The sequence below is a fragment of the Sus scrofa genome, chromosome 13 (genome assembly GCF_054392235.1).
Source record: "Sus scrofa isolate SSC_HxYL_T2T_F1_AM1 chromosome 13, Sscrofa_HxYL_maternal_Yorkshire_Landrace_v2.0, whole genome shotgun sequence".
Classification (NCBI taxonomy): Eukaryota; Metazoa; Chordata; class Mammalia; order Artiodactyla; family Suidae; genus Sus; species Sus scrofa.
The window spans coordinates 77271544-77290451 of record NC_139395.1 but is presented as its reverse complement, the minus strand read 5'-3'; the positions used below and the strand labels follow the sequence as shown (position 1 = coordinate 77290451).

The following is an 18908-nucleotide window of genomic DNA, read 5'->3' as shown; positions in this document are numbered from 1 at the left end:
GTGTCCAAAATTAACCAAGTTCTTACAAACATATTAAAAGGTGGAAATCAAAATAGAAAAACATAATGTTCTACTAAACACCAAGAAAATACAGCATGATTATACTTCTTATTTTTAGAGAGTTAACTCTAACATGGAATATTGAGATGAAACAAAGCTACTTACCATAATGGTATCTTGAATATCTTAGTCATCATGCGGCAAAGGAAGCGGGGGGGTCATTTCAGCTGGTTTAAGGTGAAGGTGACTTAAGCTGAAGTCTACAGAGGAACCATGGATAACCACATGGCAAGAAGTACAACAGGTGTAGCTGGGTCTCACAGAGAGCTGGAGTTTCTCAAGGAGATGATCTAAGACTTCATAGTCTCCTATCTACACCTTTCTGTACATCTACATCATTCTCTTCTCACATCAATTTCTTCTCCAATATAGGATTAGGGATGCTCACTTTCCTACTGAAAAAAAAAAGATGAGGTTTCTATCCCCTTTTTTTCTTTGTGTAACTTGCCACCGGAATCTTATTTCCTTCCTGATACTTCTCCCCAGAAGAGCATTTTGCCCACATTTTTGCTTTTGAAATATAAAGATGCCGACTCCAGCCCCATTTCCATGCAGTCTCTCATGTGGAACACATTCCTGTTTTTTTTATTTTGCCGGGCTCTCTCTGCTGGTCTCTGTGTCTGAATGAAACAAACCCTCTGCCGAACCTGGAAGGAGAGGCCTCTTGTAGACAAAACTTATCCTGCAGCCCTGCCCCGGCCCTTGGTCGACTCTCAGCCCTGGTGACCCACCTGCAGCCAGTTTTGTTCCTTGGCCAGGGCGGTGGAGGCTGTGCCCAGACCCGCCAGCGTCTGGAAGCTCAGGTCTCCGCACCTGATTTGGGCTACCCAGCCTCAGGCAAGTTTTTAAAGTACACAAACATATCCCTGTGCGACCTCAGGCCAAAGCCACCAGAGCCAGGCTGTCTGGAGGTCCCCTATGCATCAGAGGTAAAAATCCAGGCTCCACCGGACGGTCGAAGCTCCCGAGTGCAGCGCAGGGCGAACTGCCCCAGCAGCGCGGGGCCGGAAAGATGGCGGCCGTCCAACGCCCTGGGGGCGTTCCTCCGGACCCTGCAGACTCGACGCGGTTCTCCTGACGAGAAGCCCGCCCCTCAGGCTGAAGCTCCTGGAATGTGCAAAAAGGCTTCTTTCTCAGAAAAAAACGGGGTGTGTGTTCCAGTCAGCAATCTGTGCTTTGGGGCGGGGAGCCGGCTTCCAAGAACTGTGAGTCCCGTGGGACCAGGTACACACCAGAGAGAGTGATGCTGTGTCGGAAGCGCAGCCTGGGAGAGCCTACACCGCCTCCGAATTCTGGAAAGGGTCACCTGAGCCCTCAGCATGGGTTTAATTAGAAGACGCCTCTCAGGTCACAGCTGGTGAGGACAAGTGAATATCTGTTTCACAGAGAGATCCAGCTCCTGGGTCCCTTGCCTCTTGCTCTGCCCCTATGGGTGGTCGCTGTGGAAGAACTTTCTCTCTGTGGGTTACAGTCTGTGGGACCCCTTCGGTCCCCAGAGCCAGGTGTTGTAGCTGAGTACCCTTGAGGCAGCTGCAAAAACCAGGACCCCAAAACCAGTAAACCTCCAGAGCTAAGAAGTGGGCAGTGGGGGAACAGGAAGATGGTACCTTCCAGAGCCTCTCAGCAAGCACCACATGTTTCCCCAGCACAGCCTGCCCCTCAGGACCAGCTCCACCTGGCGAAAGAGCTTCTCCTGCCACAACCTTCAGCGCTCTCAACGGGAACCTGAGGCTGGTGAGTCCAGGCTGCGAGCCCTTTGAGAGGTACTTCTCAGGTCTATAATCTCTTGTGCATCTCCTGGATGTAGCTCCACTGGTTTTCAAAGCTGAATGTTCTGGGGGCTTGTCTTTCAGCTGTAGGTCTTGGCGTCTGGTTCAAACTCTTCACTCCTCAGCACCTCTGGTGTTGCAGTTCCCTCTAAGGGTGGGTCTCAGCCCTGGACTGGGGTTCCTAGCCAGATGTGTCCCAGCCTCTCCTACCTGTTTCAGTGACACTGGCCTCCTCTCTTCTGACTCATGTGATGCAAAGGAGTCATTCAGAGAGGTCTTAGGTTTTTTTCCCAGAGAAGTCTGTTTCATATCTAGCTGTAGATCTGGTGTTGTCATGGGAGGAGGTGAGTTCAGGGTCCTCTGGTGTCGCCATCCTGGAGGGGAACCTCATGTGTACATGACCTTGTATCCCCCCAAGGGCTCATTTAATTCGCTATCCATTTCTTAATTCCAAATTCCTGACACAGAATTGGATTGGGACATCTTAGGTCAGGTATGCATTCCTAGTACAACCATCTATAGCTGAAGGGGGAACTTGGCATATTTTCCAAGGGAAGTCTGCGAGGAGGATGTTGCTTTGGCTGCAAAGCTGGGCATCTTATAGGTGAACCAGCTGCAGGGGTGTGAAAACACATAGTCCTCATACTTCATTTCGAGGCCTGGTGGTTAAGCTTGCTGGTGCTAAAAGCAGACTACCTAAATTTGAGACCTAGATCCATTACCTTTTTATGTGACTCTGATTTTCTTAATCTCATCTGCAAGTGAGGATAATGCTGATTACCTGGTAGGGTTGCTATGAACAATAAAGAAGTTAATAGAGCTAAAACTTTTAGATTCATGGCTGGTACGCAGAAATCACTAAATAAATATTTGCTCTTATTAAAATAGAAGGTCCATAACCTCTGTGGCTGAAGTGACAATTTCAGACAAAGACTCAATTGATGCAGAGTGAAATTTACAGTGAGAGCCAGGCAAACATGTCATCCACAATCTCAATCTTAATAATCAGAAGAATGGGGACTGGAGACTAAAGTTGACACTGAGGACAAAACTCCCTGATCCTGTGTTTATTAGCCCCCCGTTGACCTAGCAGCTGTTACTGTTGCACTAGGGCAACATGCCCCAGCCTCCAATAGATCCATTCTACTTTAAAACCCCTTCTGCCAAATTGCTGAGGCTTTTGCTTGATCAAATTTACATGGAGTGAGAACTTGCCCCATTGAACAGCAGTGGGTAGGTGAAGCCAAACATGGCATCTTCTCATTAAGTCAGGGAGCAGAGGCAAGAAAGCCAATTATGGCAGCCTGGAGCCCCGTGCAGGGGCTGCTGTCAGGGGCTGCCAGCCATTCTTGCCTTAGGGCACCAGATAATAACTTCGGAAACAGCACTTGGACGGCCAGCCAGGCTCAGCTCCTACTTCAGAGCGGGTGGACATGAAAGGCAATATCTTTCAGAACAGCAGAAATGTCCTGAAAGCAGCAGGGAGATGGAGTGTTTAATAGGTATGTTCTCCTGGTAGGCGGGTGTCAAGGAAAATGGTCTTAGGGTGCTCATTAAATGTTACCAAGACATTGAGACAGAGATGGCACAAGAGGCCCAAGCAAAACTCAAACACTGTCTCACAGTGAGCATGAGTGGATGGATTTCATAGGAATAAAATTCACCAGCTCACAAGAGGTCCTGGGTTCTGAATGCACCAGAGTTATGGGATGAAATTACAAAGGAAGTCAAGAAGAGTTTAATAAATTCATAGATAATATTCTTAATGCAGGTAGAAGTTAGGAAAAGCCATCCTCCACTTTCACTGAGTCTCACAGGACATTGGTAACAAGCTTTAATACTGATGGTGTGGTTTGGAAAGGACTATTCATGGTGCGTATGCTGATGCATAACTTTCTTCTGAAAATCAACCCACCTGGAAGAGGTCAACATGATCATACAAATAACATATCAAGCATAGCACCTCACATATAGTCAACATTCAGAAACATCAGCCTTTTTTTTTTTTTTTTTTTTTCCCTCTCCCTTGTATAACGCCCTCTGGAGTAAGAGTTCCTTATTTTTTACAATTTATATCTCTATTTATTTGACAACCACACACAGCGTGACTATGTGCCAGGCAATCTTCTCAATGCTTGATATATAATAACTCACTTAAACCTTATAACAAATCCATCAGGTAGAGTCAGTTATAAACTCTGCTTTAAAAGTAGGACACAGTAGAGTTGCTAAGTAGTTAATAAACAGTGAGGCCAGGATTTGAAGACAACGATGCATGCTTTTAGTCACTAATAGTGGACTCTGTTCTTTGAGGACAGAGAGGATGTATATTTGTCTCTCTTATCTGGGCTTAGGCTCTTTCTGTACCATAAGAGGTATCCAGGAGGCATCCAGTATATGGTTATTGAATATCAGGAAGAGTAAGTTACTTGTTCCTAAGACACTGGTACATACCTATACCATCTGCACTAAAATGATTTATATTCTCACTTAAGAATTTAAAACAGGAATTTCCTGCTGTGGCATTGTTGGTTAAGAATCCTTGCCACAGCTGTGGCATAGGTTACAATAGTGGCTCAGATTCCACCCCTGGCCTCGGGAACTTCCATGGTGCAGTAGGTGCGGCCATTAAAAAGAGAATTTGAAAGAGAATGGGCTTAGTGAAAAGAGTGGCTTTATTGTATGACTGTTCCACCAGTCCAGAAGGAGAATAGAGAACATAAAAATGTGTAGAGTTTTCATTTCATTTCTCTACAACCAAATATTCAGAAGCTCTCTGTTGAATCATTTTGCCAATTCCCAGGCTGCTCCATCTCTGTTGTATTTCCTGCTCCTGCCATAATGAGATGAAAGACATCTATTAGGATGCTATCTTTCATGAGTCTTTTGGTTGCAAGGGCATGATTCTACCTTTAGGTTCAGCTAATCGAGGACTCCCCTGGTGTCATTGATGTTTGGCTATTCTTCCATCGCTTTCATCTGCCTTTTCCAATTTGCTGCATACACAGGTTCTTCCCTCAACAGCATGAACTGGCTACATCAGCTCCAGATTTTATAGTTTCTTAGTCCTTTAGCCCATGAGAAAGACAGACTTTCTAAGAAATTCCGGCCAGTTTTGTTATAATGCATAAGTTTGGACTGGGTTATATGTCATCTATGAGCAAACCAACTAATAACTACTATAGATGTGATCCCCTTTGAAATATGGGACTCAAATTAACAATCACTTTGGATCAGGGGAATCTTATCTACTAATTGATTAGGCCAGGCTAAGTGCTCTATCTTTGGACCAAAGGAAGAGATGAGTGGCTCTACAAACAAATGCTACACAGTGCAGGCATAATGGTTATTTCTGCAGATGCAAACAATCTCCATTATAAAATTTAATATCAATCTAAATGGATACTGGAGAACTTACATAGGATAACTAATAACTCCTAGTTTTTTTCCTCATCCATCCCCCTACCACTTTTACACCCTCAAAGTTTGTCTTTCTAAGGACAGTTTCATTTGGCTTTAAACTTGCCATTAGTGGAAAATCTAATTGCCATGGGCAGGATCTTTATACATCAAGTGCAAGAACAGATTGCTGTCATCTTAAAAGAATAATCAGTGGAGGTTTATTCCCTGAACTACTTAGAAGCAGCTTTTCTCTCTCTCTTCCCAAAACACCAAAATGAATCAATTGCCTACAAACATAAGTACATTTCCCTAGTTGTTAGATTCACAGCAGAGGCTCTTGGTGCATTTCCTCTTCCCACAGAAGAAAGGCATGCAAGAGGAATTTTTTGATTTTCAGTTTGGAGTTAAGAAGTTACTATTAAACTTTTAAAATAATTGCTATGGTTAAATTTGAGTGAGAACATGATATTACTTGTGAAAGTATGAAAGATTTAAAGAATAATGATACAACAAACACTAGTTACAAACCTCACCATCTGAGACATAAACCCTCCTTTGAAGGCTCCTGTGTGTCCCTCTTTTATCGCATCTTCTTCTCTAGAGTTCTAGGGGGTGTGAATAAAGGGGATGGAAATTCCTAAAGATATGGATGAGGCTGGAGAGAAAAAGTGGTATCCTACACATAGGTTCCTGTCATTAATTTATTCAACATTTTCATAACATATTCTTTTCTAGCCCAAGTAACATTCTACTTGCTATAAGGTAGCAGAACAGCTTAGTCTTTATATGAATCCTAGTAAGGACAAATAGGTGTCTGATTCATCTCTGAACTCACAATGTCTAGAACAGAGTTTTGTATCTAAGTGCCTAATACAGCTGATGTTTCCAAGAGAACAGTTCTATCATTGTACTTAAAAGAGACGGTCCTATGCAGGCACATACCCAGTTATTCCCCAGAGGTAAAACCGCCTTGCCAGTGGCTATTTCTGCATAGTTTCCTGGGATCCCTACCAGAGAGTAAAAGGATTGTTATTTAGGTTTCTTCAAAAATAACTTTAGAAGAAATCACCAAAGTTAAAACAGCTGGTTAATGAAAGCTATCAGGAAGCAGTAGCAAAGTTAAGTGTTTTGTACCATTTGCACAAATACTAAAATCACCTTTGTCAGAAGATCAAAAAGCAAAATATCAAGTGGTTTCTTTACCATTAAAATTAACCATTTGTGGGGCAGTTAGCTGAAGCCATGGGCTTCAGTTTTTATAAGACAAATTTCAGTTTTTCTTGATTTGTTTTTCTTTCTTTCTTCCTCCCTCCCTCCCTCTTTCCCTTCCTTCCTTCATTTCTTTTTTGTTTTTCCGGTTTTTGGCCACCCCACGGCATATGGAGTTCCCAGGCCAGGGATCAGATCCAAGCCACAGTTGCAACCTACACCACAGCTGCAGGAATGCTGGATCTTTAACTCACTGTGCTGGGCCAGAGATCAAACCTACATCTCAGTGCTCCAAAGACTATGCTACTGATTCCATTACACCACAGCAGAAATTACAGTTTTTCTCTCTCTTGAAATAAGATATTTAAGAAGAGGGAGTTCCCACTGTGGCTCAGTGGAAAGACACCCAGCTAATATCTATGAAGATGTGGGTTTGATCCCTGGCCTCAATCAGTGGAGTAAGGAGCCAGCATTGCCTGAACTATGGTAAAGGTCACGGATATGGCTCAGATCTGGTGTTGCTGTGGCTGTGGTGTAGGCTGGCAGCTGTAGCTCTGATTCAACCCCTAGCCTGGGAATTTCCATATGCCACAGGAGAAGTGGCCCTAAGAAAAAAGAAAGACAAAAAAAAGATATTTATGAAGCAATATAACTTACAATTTAAATCAAGCCCAAAAGGCACAACTAAGATTTTTTTCTCTAGATTAAATTTTGAACATTTATTTAAATATAAAGAAATTTGAAAGAATTCCACAGTGAGCATAAAAATACTATCAGCGTTCTACTATTCTACTATTAATATTTTACTCATCTTGTTTTTTGCATATCTGTCCATCTATCTGTACCTCTCTCCTTGCATCACACCTTCCCATGCTTAAGCATTTCAAAGTCAGCTACAAATATCCATAGGCTTTTCCCAAATATTTCAGCTGTGTGTCCTTTACTAGAAGATTATAGGACACTGCATTGACAACCTCATAGATTATGCAGAGTGAGAGAGGAATAGTTTTCTGAAGGATGGGTTGCTTTGAAAAGACGCGTCCATTACTTCAGTCTGAGCTGAGATTTCTTGATTCCTTCTTTACTGATTAACACTAAGTCTTGCTGATGTAGATTAGGAGCACTTGACTAGTTGTGTAGATCATAATTACTACTATGTATTACAAGACATAGGAGTTACTTAAACAGAAAGAAGAACTTTCATGTAAGACATGTCATTTAGCTGAATCATGAGCTATGAGTAGGATTTCACACTGGCTTCCTCGCACAGTGCCCTGCCCAAAAGAAATGCTCAATTAATAAATTTTCAAAACCATTTTAGGATTTTCTGTTCCCTCCTCATTCAAGGCTCACCTAATATGACTAGCCTGAATTAGTGTAAACATCCTTTACGTTCCAAAGCCCTTGCCCATTGCTTTTATCTGATGCTCAAAGATTATACAATATAAAAAAATAAAACTCTTTGCCTTGCCCACATTAATAATGTCCTTCCATTCTCTGCTTCTCATGCTGGAGTTTTAATTATTGAGTGCATTTTTTCTAAGTATAAGGTATATAATTTAATCACTTTTCCTTCCTGCCCTCTTATTTTTAGGAGTTGTGGATTTTAAGTAAAGGAAAGAGTACTGGGACAGGAATCTAACTAGTTTCTTCAAAAATCAATATCATGTAATAGATGTTAAATAATAAGTCTTTGGCTGGCGTGTTGACTGTCTAAAAGACAGTGTGTACATCTGTGCCTTGTCTGCCACCATTGTGATTTTTAATTTTGATTTTAGTTCCTACAGAATAAAATTTAATAATCTGGCAAGATATACCACCAGAAGGTTTTCTCAACTACTGGTCAATAACGTGATACTTCAGTAAGCCTTGGTTTTTCTGCTGTATGTGTAATGGACTACATGTAAATTAAGGGGAGGAACTGAGGCTGTTTTTGCTGACAGTCAGCTATTCAGAAGCTAGCAAAGGGTCTGGTGCCTAGTAGACATTCTATAAATATTTTGGATGTGCACATGTTATTGTTTAATCCAAGTGTAAAATAATTTCTAAATGCATAAATGTAAGCATACTTTGATATTATTGTGTTGTAAGTATAATAGACTATAGTATCTTATAAATATAATAACCTATAATAATGAATGAAATCAAAGCCTCCCAGAGAATAGAGGATAGGTAGTATGTACTTTCTAGGGTTGCTGCAACATATTGCCACAAACTTGACGGATTGACACACAAGAATTTATTTTCTCACAGTTCTGGAGGCCAGAAGCCCAAAACCTAGGTGTTGTCAGGGCCATCCTCCCTCTGGAAGATCTAGGGGAGAATTCTGCCTAGCTTTTGCCAGATATCCATGGGTCCAGACATTCGTTGTGGCTGGATGTCTCTGATCACTGCCTGAATCTTAATCTAGCTTCTCCTCTATGATTTCTCCTCTTCCAGCCTTTCACTTAAAAGGACATTTGTTTTTGGATTTAGGGCCCACCCAGGTAATAAACCTCAGCTAGACATCTTTAATTATATTTTCAAAGACCCTTTTTCCAAATAAGGTCACATTCACAGGTTGTGAGGTTTAGGACATGGATATAACTTTTTGTGGGCCACTGTTCAACCCACTCCTCATTCAATATTTTGTTACGCTCTCCTAATACTTGTCATGTGGAAAAATGCAATTCAAGAGAATACTGTGAAGCAAAGCTTTTAAATTAACAATGTGTATTTAAGGAACTGTTGAGAAAAATAACTGATGTATTTTTAACTTAAGCTGCAATTTTCCTTTCTCAAAATCTTTTCTCTGTATAATGTATCTAGAACTCACATCATCCAAAAATGTAGCAAACTGTTGCTGTAAAGAATTTCATAATTTACCACTAACAAAATTAAATTAAAACTACTATAGATCTTAAAGCAGCAATTCTAGTTAGAGAAATACTCTTTGGGGCATCTCCTCTAAGGAGCTAAAATCTCTCATCCATTCTTCAAAAATCTCTATATCTAAGGTTGTTGGCCACAGGGCTGAAATCAGTACAGTTATAAGATGAGTTTAAGTACAAGTCGTGTATCTGATTGCCTTTACTGATGCTGTTTTCCCATTATAATTGAAAGCATCAAATTAAATACATGGATTGAATACTTCTTTAGTGGAGTTCCCTTTGTGGCTCTGTAGTTAAAGAGCCAGACTAGGATCCATGAGGATCCAGGTTCAATCCCTGCCCTTGCTCAGTGGGTTAAGGATCCAGCATTTCTGTGAGCTGTGGTGTAGGTCACAGATGCAGCTTGGATCCTGCATTACTGTGGCTCTGATGTAGGCCAGCAGCTGCAGCTCCAATTCGACCTGTAGCCTGGGAACCTCCATGTGCCACGGGTGAGGCCCTAAAGTGCAAAAAAAAAGAAAAAGAAAAGAAAAAAACATTTATTTAGTAATTTAATGACTGTTGAAATAGGCACATTTTCAACATTTGTTGTAATCAATAGCCTGAATTAAAATAAATTTACTTTCAAGATTTTTTCTCTTCTGCCATTTTCTGAGCTACCTCTAGGTTAATGGCTCTTTGGAAATCTAACACACTGATTTGTGTTGCTAGTCAGAAGTCACATACATCAGACCATTGGCATGATATGAATTACATTGATTTGTCAAAAACAAAATAATACATCATGATTTTGGAGCTATGTGTTAGCAGATGACTGTGCTTCCATTTTATTTGGTGGATGTTGCCCCCAGATTGGTGCTGTATGTTGACTGACCATCTGAGTTTTTCCTGCCATTCTGTACTCTTCTCTTTTGGTGATCCTCCATAGGTATTTTAGAAGAATGTTAATCAGATTCCCTTAAACTGAGAGCTGAATGTGATAGGGTTTTGATATGTGAAGACTGGGATAAAATCTTTTAGATGCAGTAAACCATGTGACTCAAGACAGAGAAGCCAAAGTTGTCCAAGAGGCCTGAGCAAAGGAGATCACAGATGGAGGATGACCTACTGATTGTTTCACAGCAGGCTGCAAAGGGAAGTGGATGGGACATTGGCAGGGAGGGGAAGGCAGGTGTCCCAGGAGGGGGGAGGGGAGATTGTCAAGAAGATTTATGTAAACGCCTAGCATGAATGCCCAGCTCTTCTACCAGCAGGCCCTAAATGGTTTAAATAAATGTCCATATCTCCCAACTTTATGCAGCGGTCTACATGAAGGTGCTGCCTGTTTGCATCCTCCTGAGTCCATCCTGCTCTTATATTGGTTACAAGTGTGCAATTATAGATGAAGATGAGAGCTATGAAGGCAGTGAACATAGTCCCACAAAGTAGTAACAAAGCAGTACTTTGAGCCCTTGAGTTGGACTGGAGATAAGGGAAGGCTTCACTAAAGAAGCAGCTAGTCCTAAGATAAAAAGAATGAGTAGAATTTACTAGTGAAAGGGGAGAGTGGGAAAACTGGATGAAAGAGAATGGCCATATGGTGGAATCAGCATGTATAAAAGATTGGTTAAGTCTGAGAGCTTGCTATAGTCGAGAAACTGAAGATGAACAGTAAAGCTAGATATAAGAAATTGAGGGGGAAGTGACAGGACAGGAGGCTAGGGAGTAAGCAAAGCCCATCGCATACCTGTTTTTAAGCCTTGGATGAGAATATCATTGCCTAGGGAAGATGGGCATTCAGATGTGCATTCCTTTCAGCGGGTGGTGGAACAGGACAAGTTGGAAGAACAGCATTATTCATTCAATCCAACTTGTCAAATACACATTTTCCTTCCTTAGAGCCTTTATCATAACACATTGCATTTCTTTTAACTTACTTCATTTACTTTAACCTGTATGGTGTTATAGTTCCTGGTATCTTTGTTTAAACCCCTTCATTAGATTGTAAGCTCCTGGCCTAGCACTCTTATGATAAATGATTGCAGAGCTCAAAGAAAAGGCATTGCAAATACCAAGTTTATCCATGGATTAGAAGCAGATCACCAGGTCCATTGGGCCCTAGGGTTATTTCAAGTTGCTGTTGAAATGTATTTCTAGTCTTTGGAGTTTCTTGCTTCTTTAGATCTCAGCATTTTTCATAGTTATTATTCTTATTTTTGTTTTTATTTTTTATTTTATGCCATTATCTCATGTATTCTATATCCCAGATCTTATATTCATTCATTCATTCAGCCATTCATTCCTCATATTTCTGCATACATTCCTGTATACCATACTTGGTACTAGAAAGTATGTAAGGTATCATTTTGGGGAATAAATTATTAGGTCTTCCATCAATATGATCATATTATTCAAACTTCTGGATCTCAATTTCCTGATAGTGGTGATGATATTATTTGCCTCACAGAATTCCTGTGAAGATTCAATGAGATCAACCTTATAAGGTGCAATATCTATAATAAATCCTGAATCCATGCCATCAACTGTTATTATTTATATGAATGTCATAGTGATAATGATGATGGTGATGATGGTGGTAGTTTTGAAGGAGATATGGGAATGTCTTTTCCAGTTATAGAATCAATACCCTTTCTATGTATTACATTTACTTTTGTTCTTGACATAGTTTATCGACCATTGTTATTAATGAGTATGACACATTTCAGGTGTTCTGAATCCTCGCATTATATAAGCAAAATCATGAATAACAATAATTGTTACCATTTATTGAATGCCTACCACATGCTTAATTTTGATTCATACTTTATAATAATTTGTTGCATGAAACAATCTTAGAGGGCAGGTAGTATTGGCTCTGTTTTATAGTTGAGAAAAGTAAGGCTTACCTAGGAATCCACCAAAGGCTCGCTGATTGTAAATTATTACATCTATGTCTGGCTCCATTAGGGAAAATGGGAGTAAAGGGTTTTTTTTATGGTTTTTTTTTTTTTTCCCTTTTATTTTAGGAAGCCATCTCCATGTCAAATTCTGAGAGATCTGCTTCTCTTGGGTTAGTGTACAACTTATCTTGGCACTTTTATATTGTATTAATATCTTCTGTTTACTCATCTGTTTTTTCCAACATTCTGATTCTTAAAGGCAAGGAGGATGGGATTTAAATATATATCCCCTAATATTTAACACAGGGCCAAACATATGGAATAAATGAGTGAGAAAAGGAGTCCCCGTCATGGCTCAGGGGAAATGAATCTGACTAGCATCCATGAGGATGCAGATTCAATCCGGGGCCTTGCTCAATGGGTTAAGGATCTGGCATTGCCATGAATTGTGGTATAGGTCACAGTCTCGGCTCAGATCCCACATTGCTGTGGCTGTGGCAGAGGCCAGCAGCTACAGCTCTGATTCAATCCCTTGCCTAAGAACCTCCATATACCAAGGATGTGGCCCTAAATAAAAGACAAAAAAAAATGAGAATGACCAATATGTGTATAGCCATTCATATAAATGTTTGAATTCTACCTTGAAATACAAGTCCAGTTTTTTTTCCATTTTTAAAAATTTATTGAAGTATAGTTGATTTACAATCTTGTGATAATTTCTGTTGTACAAAAAAGTGATTCAGTTATACATGTACACACATGCATTCTTATCAGATTCTTTTCCCACATAGATTATCTTAGAATATTGGGTAGAATTAACTGTACTGTACAACAAGTGCCTATTGGCCAGTCACTCTATATACTACAGTATGTATATGCCAATCCCAAACCTCCAGTCCATCCCTGCCACCACTACCTGTCCCCTTTGGTAACCATAAATTTGTTTTCGAAGTCTATGAGTCTGTTTCTGTTGTGCAAATAGCTCATTTGTATCCATTTTTCAGATTCCACATATAAGTGATATCATATGATGTTTGTCTTCGACTGTCTCTGACTTATTTCACTTATGATAATCTCTAGGTATATCCATGTTGCTGCAGTTGGCATTATTTCATTCATTTTTATGGCTGAATAATACTCCATTGTGTGTGTGTCTTCTTTATTCATTCCTCTGTTGATGGACATTTAGGTTGCGTCTATGTCTTGGCTGTTGTAAATTTATCAGGAGAAAATTATAATTTGAAAAGATACATGCACCCTAATGTTTATTGCAACAAATCCAGTTGTTCTTTTTTTTTTAATACTCAAATGAATTTATCACATCTATAGTTGTATAATGATCATAACAATCTGATTTCACAGGATTTCCATCCCACAGCCCAAGCACATCCCCCAAGCCCCCAAACTGTCTCCTCCGGAGACCATAAGTTTTTCAGTGTCTGTGAATCAGCATCTGTTCTTCAAAGAAGTTCAGTCTGTCCTTTTTTTCAGATTCCACATGTCAGTGAAAGCATTTGATGTTGGTGTCTCATTGTATGGCTGACTTCACTTAGCATGATAGTTTCTAGGTGCATCCACGTTGCTAAAAATGCCAGAATTTCGTTCTTTTTAATGGCAAAGTAATATTCCATTGTGTATATGTACCACATCTTCTGGATCCACTCTTCTGTCAATGGACATATAGGTTTTTTCCATGTCTTGGATATTGCAAAGAGTGCTGCAATGAACATTGGAGTACATGTGTCTGCGAGTCACAGTTTTCTCTGGATAGATGTCCAGGAGTGGGATTGCTGGATCACGTGGTAGTTCTATGTTTAGTTTTCTGAGGACTCTCCATACTGTTTTCCACAGTGGTTGCACCAGTTTACAATCCCACCAACAGGGTACTAGGGTTCCTTTTTCTCCACACACTCTCTGGCACTTACTGTTAATGAGTGATGTTGAGTGTGTTTTTTGGCCATCCATATGTCTTCTTTGGAGAATTGTCTGCTTAGATCTTCTGCCCATTTTTTGATGGGGTTGTTTGTTTGTTTGGTATTGAGGGGTAGGAGGTGTTTATAAATTTTGGAGATTAATCCCTTGTTAGTCGCTTCATTTGCAAAGATTTTCTCCCATTCTGTGGGTTGCCTTTTCCTTATGTTTAGGGTTTCCTTTGCTGTGCAGAAACTTTTAAGTTTAATTAGGTCCCATTTATTTATTTTTGTTTTTATTGTCATAACTCTAAGAGGTGGATCTGAGAAGAGGTTGCTGTCATTTATGTCAGAGAGTGTTTGGCCTGCATTTTCCTCTAGTAGTTTTATAGTGTCTGGTCTTATACCTAGGTCTTTAATCCATTTTGAGTTTATTTTTGTGTATGGTGTTACCAGTGAATCACTGAAGAAATCAAAGAGGAAATTAAAAAATGCCTAGAAGTAAATGACAACAAAGATATGACACTCCAAAACCTATGGGATGTTTAGTTCTAATGACCTAGAGATTGTAAAAACAAAAATAGTCATTGTATTAGAAAACAGGTAATTATATTCCTGGACTGGACTTAAAGAGAACTTGGGGGAGTTCCCATCGTGGCGCAGTGGAAATGAATCCGACTAGGAACCATGAGGTTGCGGGTTTGATCCCTGACCTCGTTCAGTGGGTTAGGGATCCGTGAGCTGTGTAGGTTGCAGACACGGCTGGGATCTAGCATTGCTGTGGCTGTAGCATAGGCTGGCAGCTGCAGCTTTGATTAGACCCCTAGCCTGGGAACCTCCATATGCTGAGGATGCAGCCCCAAAAAGCAAAAAAAAAAAAAAAAAACAAAAAAAAAAACAAAAAAAAAAAAAAAGAGAGAGAGAGAACGTGCATCTAGTTCTGGATCTTTTCATAAGTACTTGAAATTCCACATAAATTTTTTTATCATCTCAATTTCCTTTTCTCTAAAATAAAACCACAGGACTGGATTAACTAAAAAAATCTTCTTGTTTTGACATTTTATGACTCTAGAATTTAAAGCAATTCTTCTTTTCTACTCTATTATGCATACAGAACACTATACCTCCCAGCCTAACATGCAGGTAGTTCTAAGGAGCCATGAATGAAAGTGGCATATAAGGAACCCTTCATCCTCTCTTCCTCTGTCTCAGCAATCAGAAGCAGTGTGTTCAACTGGCAGAGAAATGTGATGGAGGAGTTTCCCTGTGCCACTTCTTGGAAGGAAGCTGACCTATAGAAGATTTCCTAAAAAGAAAAAATGTCAGGTTCAGGACTGACCCTCCAAAGCCCAATAATCTCATTAAGTTGAGAAGCAAGGAAATGAGAAAGCAAAGAAATAAAGATGTAAGAAAATCTGCAAACAAATGCTATGTGTAGTCACTGGCACATAGTGATAAAAAAGCTTGTGAAGATTTTATAGATAATTTTGTTGCCAAAGACATCTGAGCCAGAAGTTAAAAAAAAAAAAAAAAAAAGCCTGTGACTTAACATAAACCTTAAAATTGCTCTTGGTCCATCAGTTTTCACGGGATGAGAAAGCTGAGTAGCCTCCAAGAAGAGCATATGACCAATGTCAACTTCGAAGTGCCCAGGGACTATGGAAAACAATGGCAATCATGAAAGCCAAGTGTTGAGAAGATGGAGTCTCAGGATGAAAGCATATGTGAATTTCTTCCTGATGATAGGTGACCCACAGCAGCTGGACCTAAAGCAGACATTGAGAAACCAGAAATACACTTGTGTGTGTGAAGGCACTGAGTTTTGATGGTTGATGTGTTATCCCAGCAGAGACTAGGTAACCTGAATATTACAGATCTTCCATTTCTATTGAACATAGTAAGTTGTATCTTACCAACTACACATTTAGTCCCTGACTTTGTGCAACGCAGAACTGACAGCTGGTTTTGGATGGCCAGAAGATTTCCAGATAAAACACAGTGGGAAGGTAACTCTATTAATGCAAAGCAAACCAGGGCACTGGCCATCTCTAAGAGAAGGTCTAATAAAACATCCCAAAACACCTAGTAGATATTCAGGGAACAAAATGCTTGAAGAAGCTGTGTTCTTTTCCTGATTTAAAAATCTTACTTTTTTTTGCCACAAACCTGAAAAATTCTTCCTCTGAGAAAACCAAAGGCTTTGTTTTGCTTTTCTCATGTAGCTTTAAATCTATGAGAGATTAAAAGTAGGAAACGTGTTTCAGATTTATTTAAAAATAATTGTAACAGAACTGTACTTAAATCCTTCTGATAAAAGGGGTTGTGAATGTGTGTGTGTGTAATGAATATTATAAATCTATTTAGGGTCTGATAGGTTACTTTAACAAGCCGTGTCCTTCTGTTTCGAGTAGTACATGAAGACATTGTCAGACAAATGTTCATGCTATTGAAATGCGGCTGGCCTTTTGGTAAATGTTCAGGTTTGTCACTTCGCAGTGATTAAAAGCTTAGGAGCTGCTGTGCTGTAAGAAGCAATGCTTTGAAGGTATCAAGCTGAGAACCCACTGGAGACCAAGTCTACCAAGATGCAAGAGACCCCGGAGAGTCTATTTTAGAACTCTGTTTCTAATCTCACCAGCAGGAAGCACCAGTGCACTCAACTGTCTCAAAAGCAAGACTCTCTCCCATTTATCACAGAAATCAAATGCATTGTATTTCCCCCCTATCAGTTAGTGACTTACCTTATTCATCTTTACTTCAAGATGACCCTTGAGATCTTTGGGGATATTGATGGTCAATAGGAAGCAAAGCATGAATCGGTGTGGCAGACATCAAAGACTCAGCTGAAGCGATGGTTGAACCAGATCCATAAATGGTATTTCAATTATTTTCATTGATACTGTGTGTTTCAAGTGTGGGAAGGTTGGCAGGCCATTCTTTTCAGGTTGCCATGCATGTTCCAATGGCAATGCCATGCACAGGAGAAAAGAGTCAGCATAGAACCCTCACTTTTGCGGGAGCAGCTGCAGGAGCATCATCAAAGCTACCATTTAGTAAGAGCTTCCTAGTTGCCAGGCATGGTCCTTCTACAAGCTTTAAAATATATATTTATTTAACCATCACAGTAACCTTGTGAGACTTATTCCCATGTTATCAGTGAGGAACTAAATAAGCATCAGAACAGCCAGGATGTTTTTCTCTAAAAAGACCTCCAAAGTTCACATATGGAACTACCACAGTCAGGAATATAAAAGCAGACCAGAGAGCTGCAAGCAAAGCAGGAAAATATTTTCTCTAGGTTGAGTCCTCTCTACGTGAGACTTGCATACTGGGCAAGAATCTTTCTTCTTAAAATTAACTATAGCACAGGAGGCACAGAAGGGCCTTAGCCACTTAAGACTGCAGTAATTTAAGTCAGTGTGAGTTTGAAATCAATCTTAAAAAGAGCTTACAAACGTACATTTTCAAAATGACCTATTCAAAGAAGCCCTAAATAACTTAAACAGTAAGTTAAAAATATTTGTTATTTCAAAATAACGATTTCCTTTAAATTCGCTCTGGCTTTTAAATATTATGATAATCCTAGACATGCCATCTTTAAAAATAATTGAAGTGCTAGGTTGCATCCTAAAATTGCTTGAAATCACAGAGCCTTTCTAATATTAGGAAAGCAGTTTCATATGTATTAGTTGGGATTACCTTCCCAACTAGAAAAGTGAGGTTCAGAGGTTTAATAACCTGCTGTATCTATCAGGATGGGCAAAGTTACACTGCAGTAACTATCAATGAACCAATCTCAAAGTCCTAAACAACAGAATATATTTCTTTCTCACTTCATTCCACTAAGGATGGGGGCGAGGACTCAGCTGAACAAAGTCACTCAGGAACTCAGAGTGATGGATGTTCCCTCTAGATATGTATTTCTGTGAAGGCAGAGGAAAGAAGTCTGGGGAAACATGTGGCGATTCTTATAGATTCTGTGTAGAAGAGGCACATATCACATCTGTAAACACAGCATTGACCAGAGTAACACCAAGGCCAAGTCTTATGCCAGTGGTGCAAAGAAAAGTACAAGTCTGCCCAGTGTGTCATTTTCATTTGTCTCTCAAGTGCCTTCTCCACCCCTTTCCAACTGCTTCTGTCCAAGGGAACTTATAGAAACTGTATCATTGGGCTCCTATGTCCTCTGGAATATTAGCGGGAGGAAGGAAAGTCAGGTGATGATTAGTCCCTGGCCACCTCCCTATGATGTCACCTCCAGCCTGCTGTATTTCCCAACACTGCTCCTCTCCTTCCTTCTGTATAGAGTTTTCTCCTTCCAGGTTCTGTCCTACTACCCAACCTCATCCATTTACATTTTGATTAGTAACAGCCCCTCCACATGTTGACCCTAAATTTTTAGACTATTAAACCTATATTCCACCCTGTCTTTATTAATAGTCCCTTTGTAAATAACACCTGGATTTATTCTAATTTATCTGTTATCTGTTGGGACACTGAAAGGGCAACAAATATTCAAGAACAATAATCCAGGCTTCTGTGCTGTCCTGTGATGACATAGTGGTTAGGGTAGAAAAGAGGGATTATTAATGAGAATTCACTGATCATCAATGATAATATATCAGGAACTATTCTGTAGAAGACCATATTTGCCAAACAAGTAATATCATGGTATTTCTTATCTGAAAATTCCCCTAAATAGCACAGTAAGAACTTAAAATCTCAGGATATCTATTAAGATATTACTGAGAATATGAACAGAAATTATTGTCTACTCTTTTCCCAAAAAAATCCCACTGCTAATTAGCC

General features: G+C 39.9%; 1 protein-coding gene across 1 annotated transcript in view; it reads left to right on the top strand.

Moving 5' to 3' along the window:
• The first annotated feature begins 273 nt into the window (after positions 1 to 273).
• Positions 274 to 18908, top strand: part of LOC146397416 (uncharacterized) — a 37074-nt gene continuing 18439 nt past the window's right edge. The window contains exons 1-2 of the mRNA XM_084989961.1: positions 274 to 314; positions 587 to 1794. Coding sequence (XP_084846087.1) covers positions 274 to 314; positions 587 to 1304 — 759 coding nt within the window. The 3' untranslated portion in view covers positions 1305 to 1794. The remainder of the gene's footprint in view (positions 315 to 586; positions 1795 to 18908) is intronic.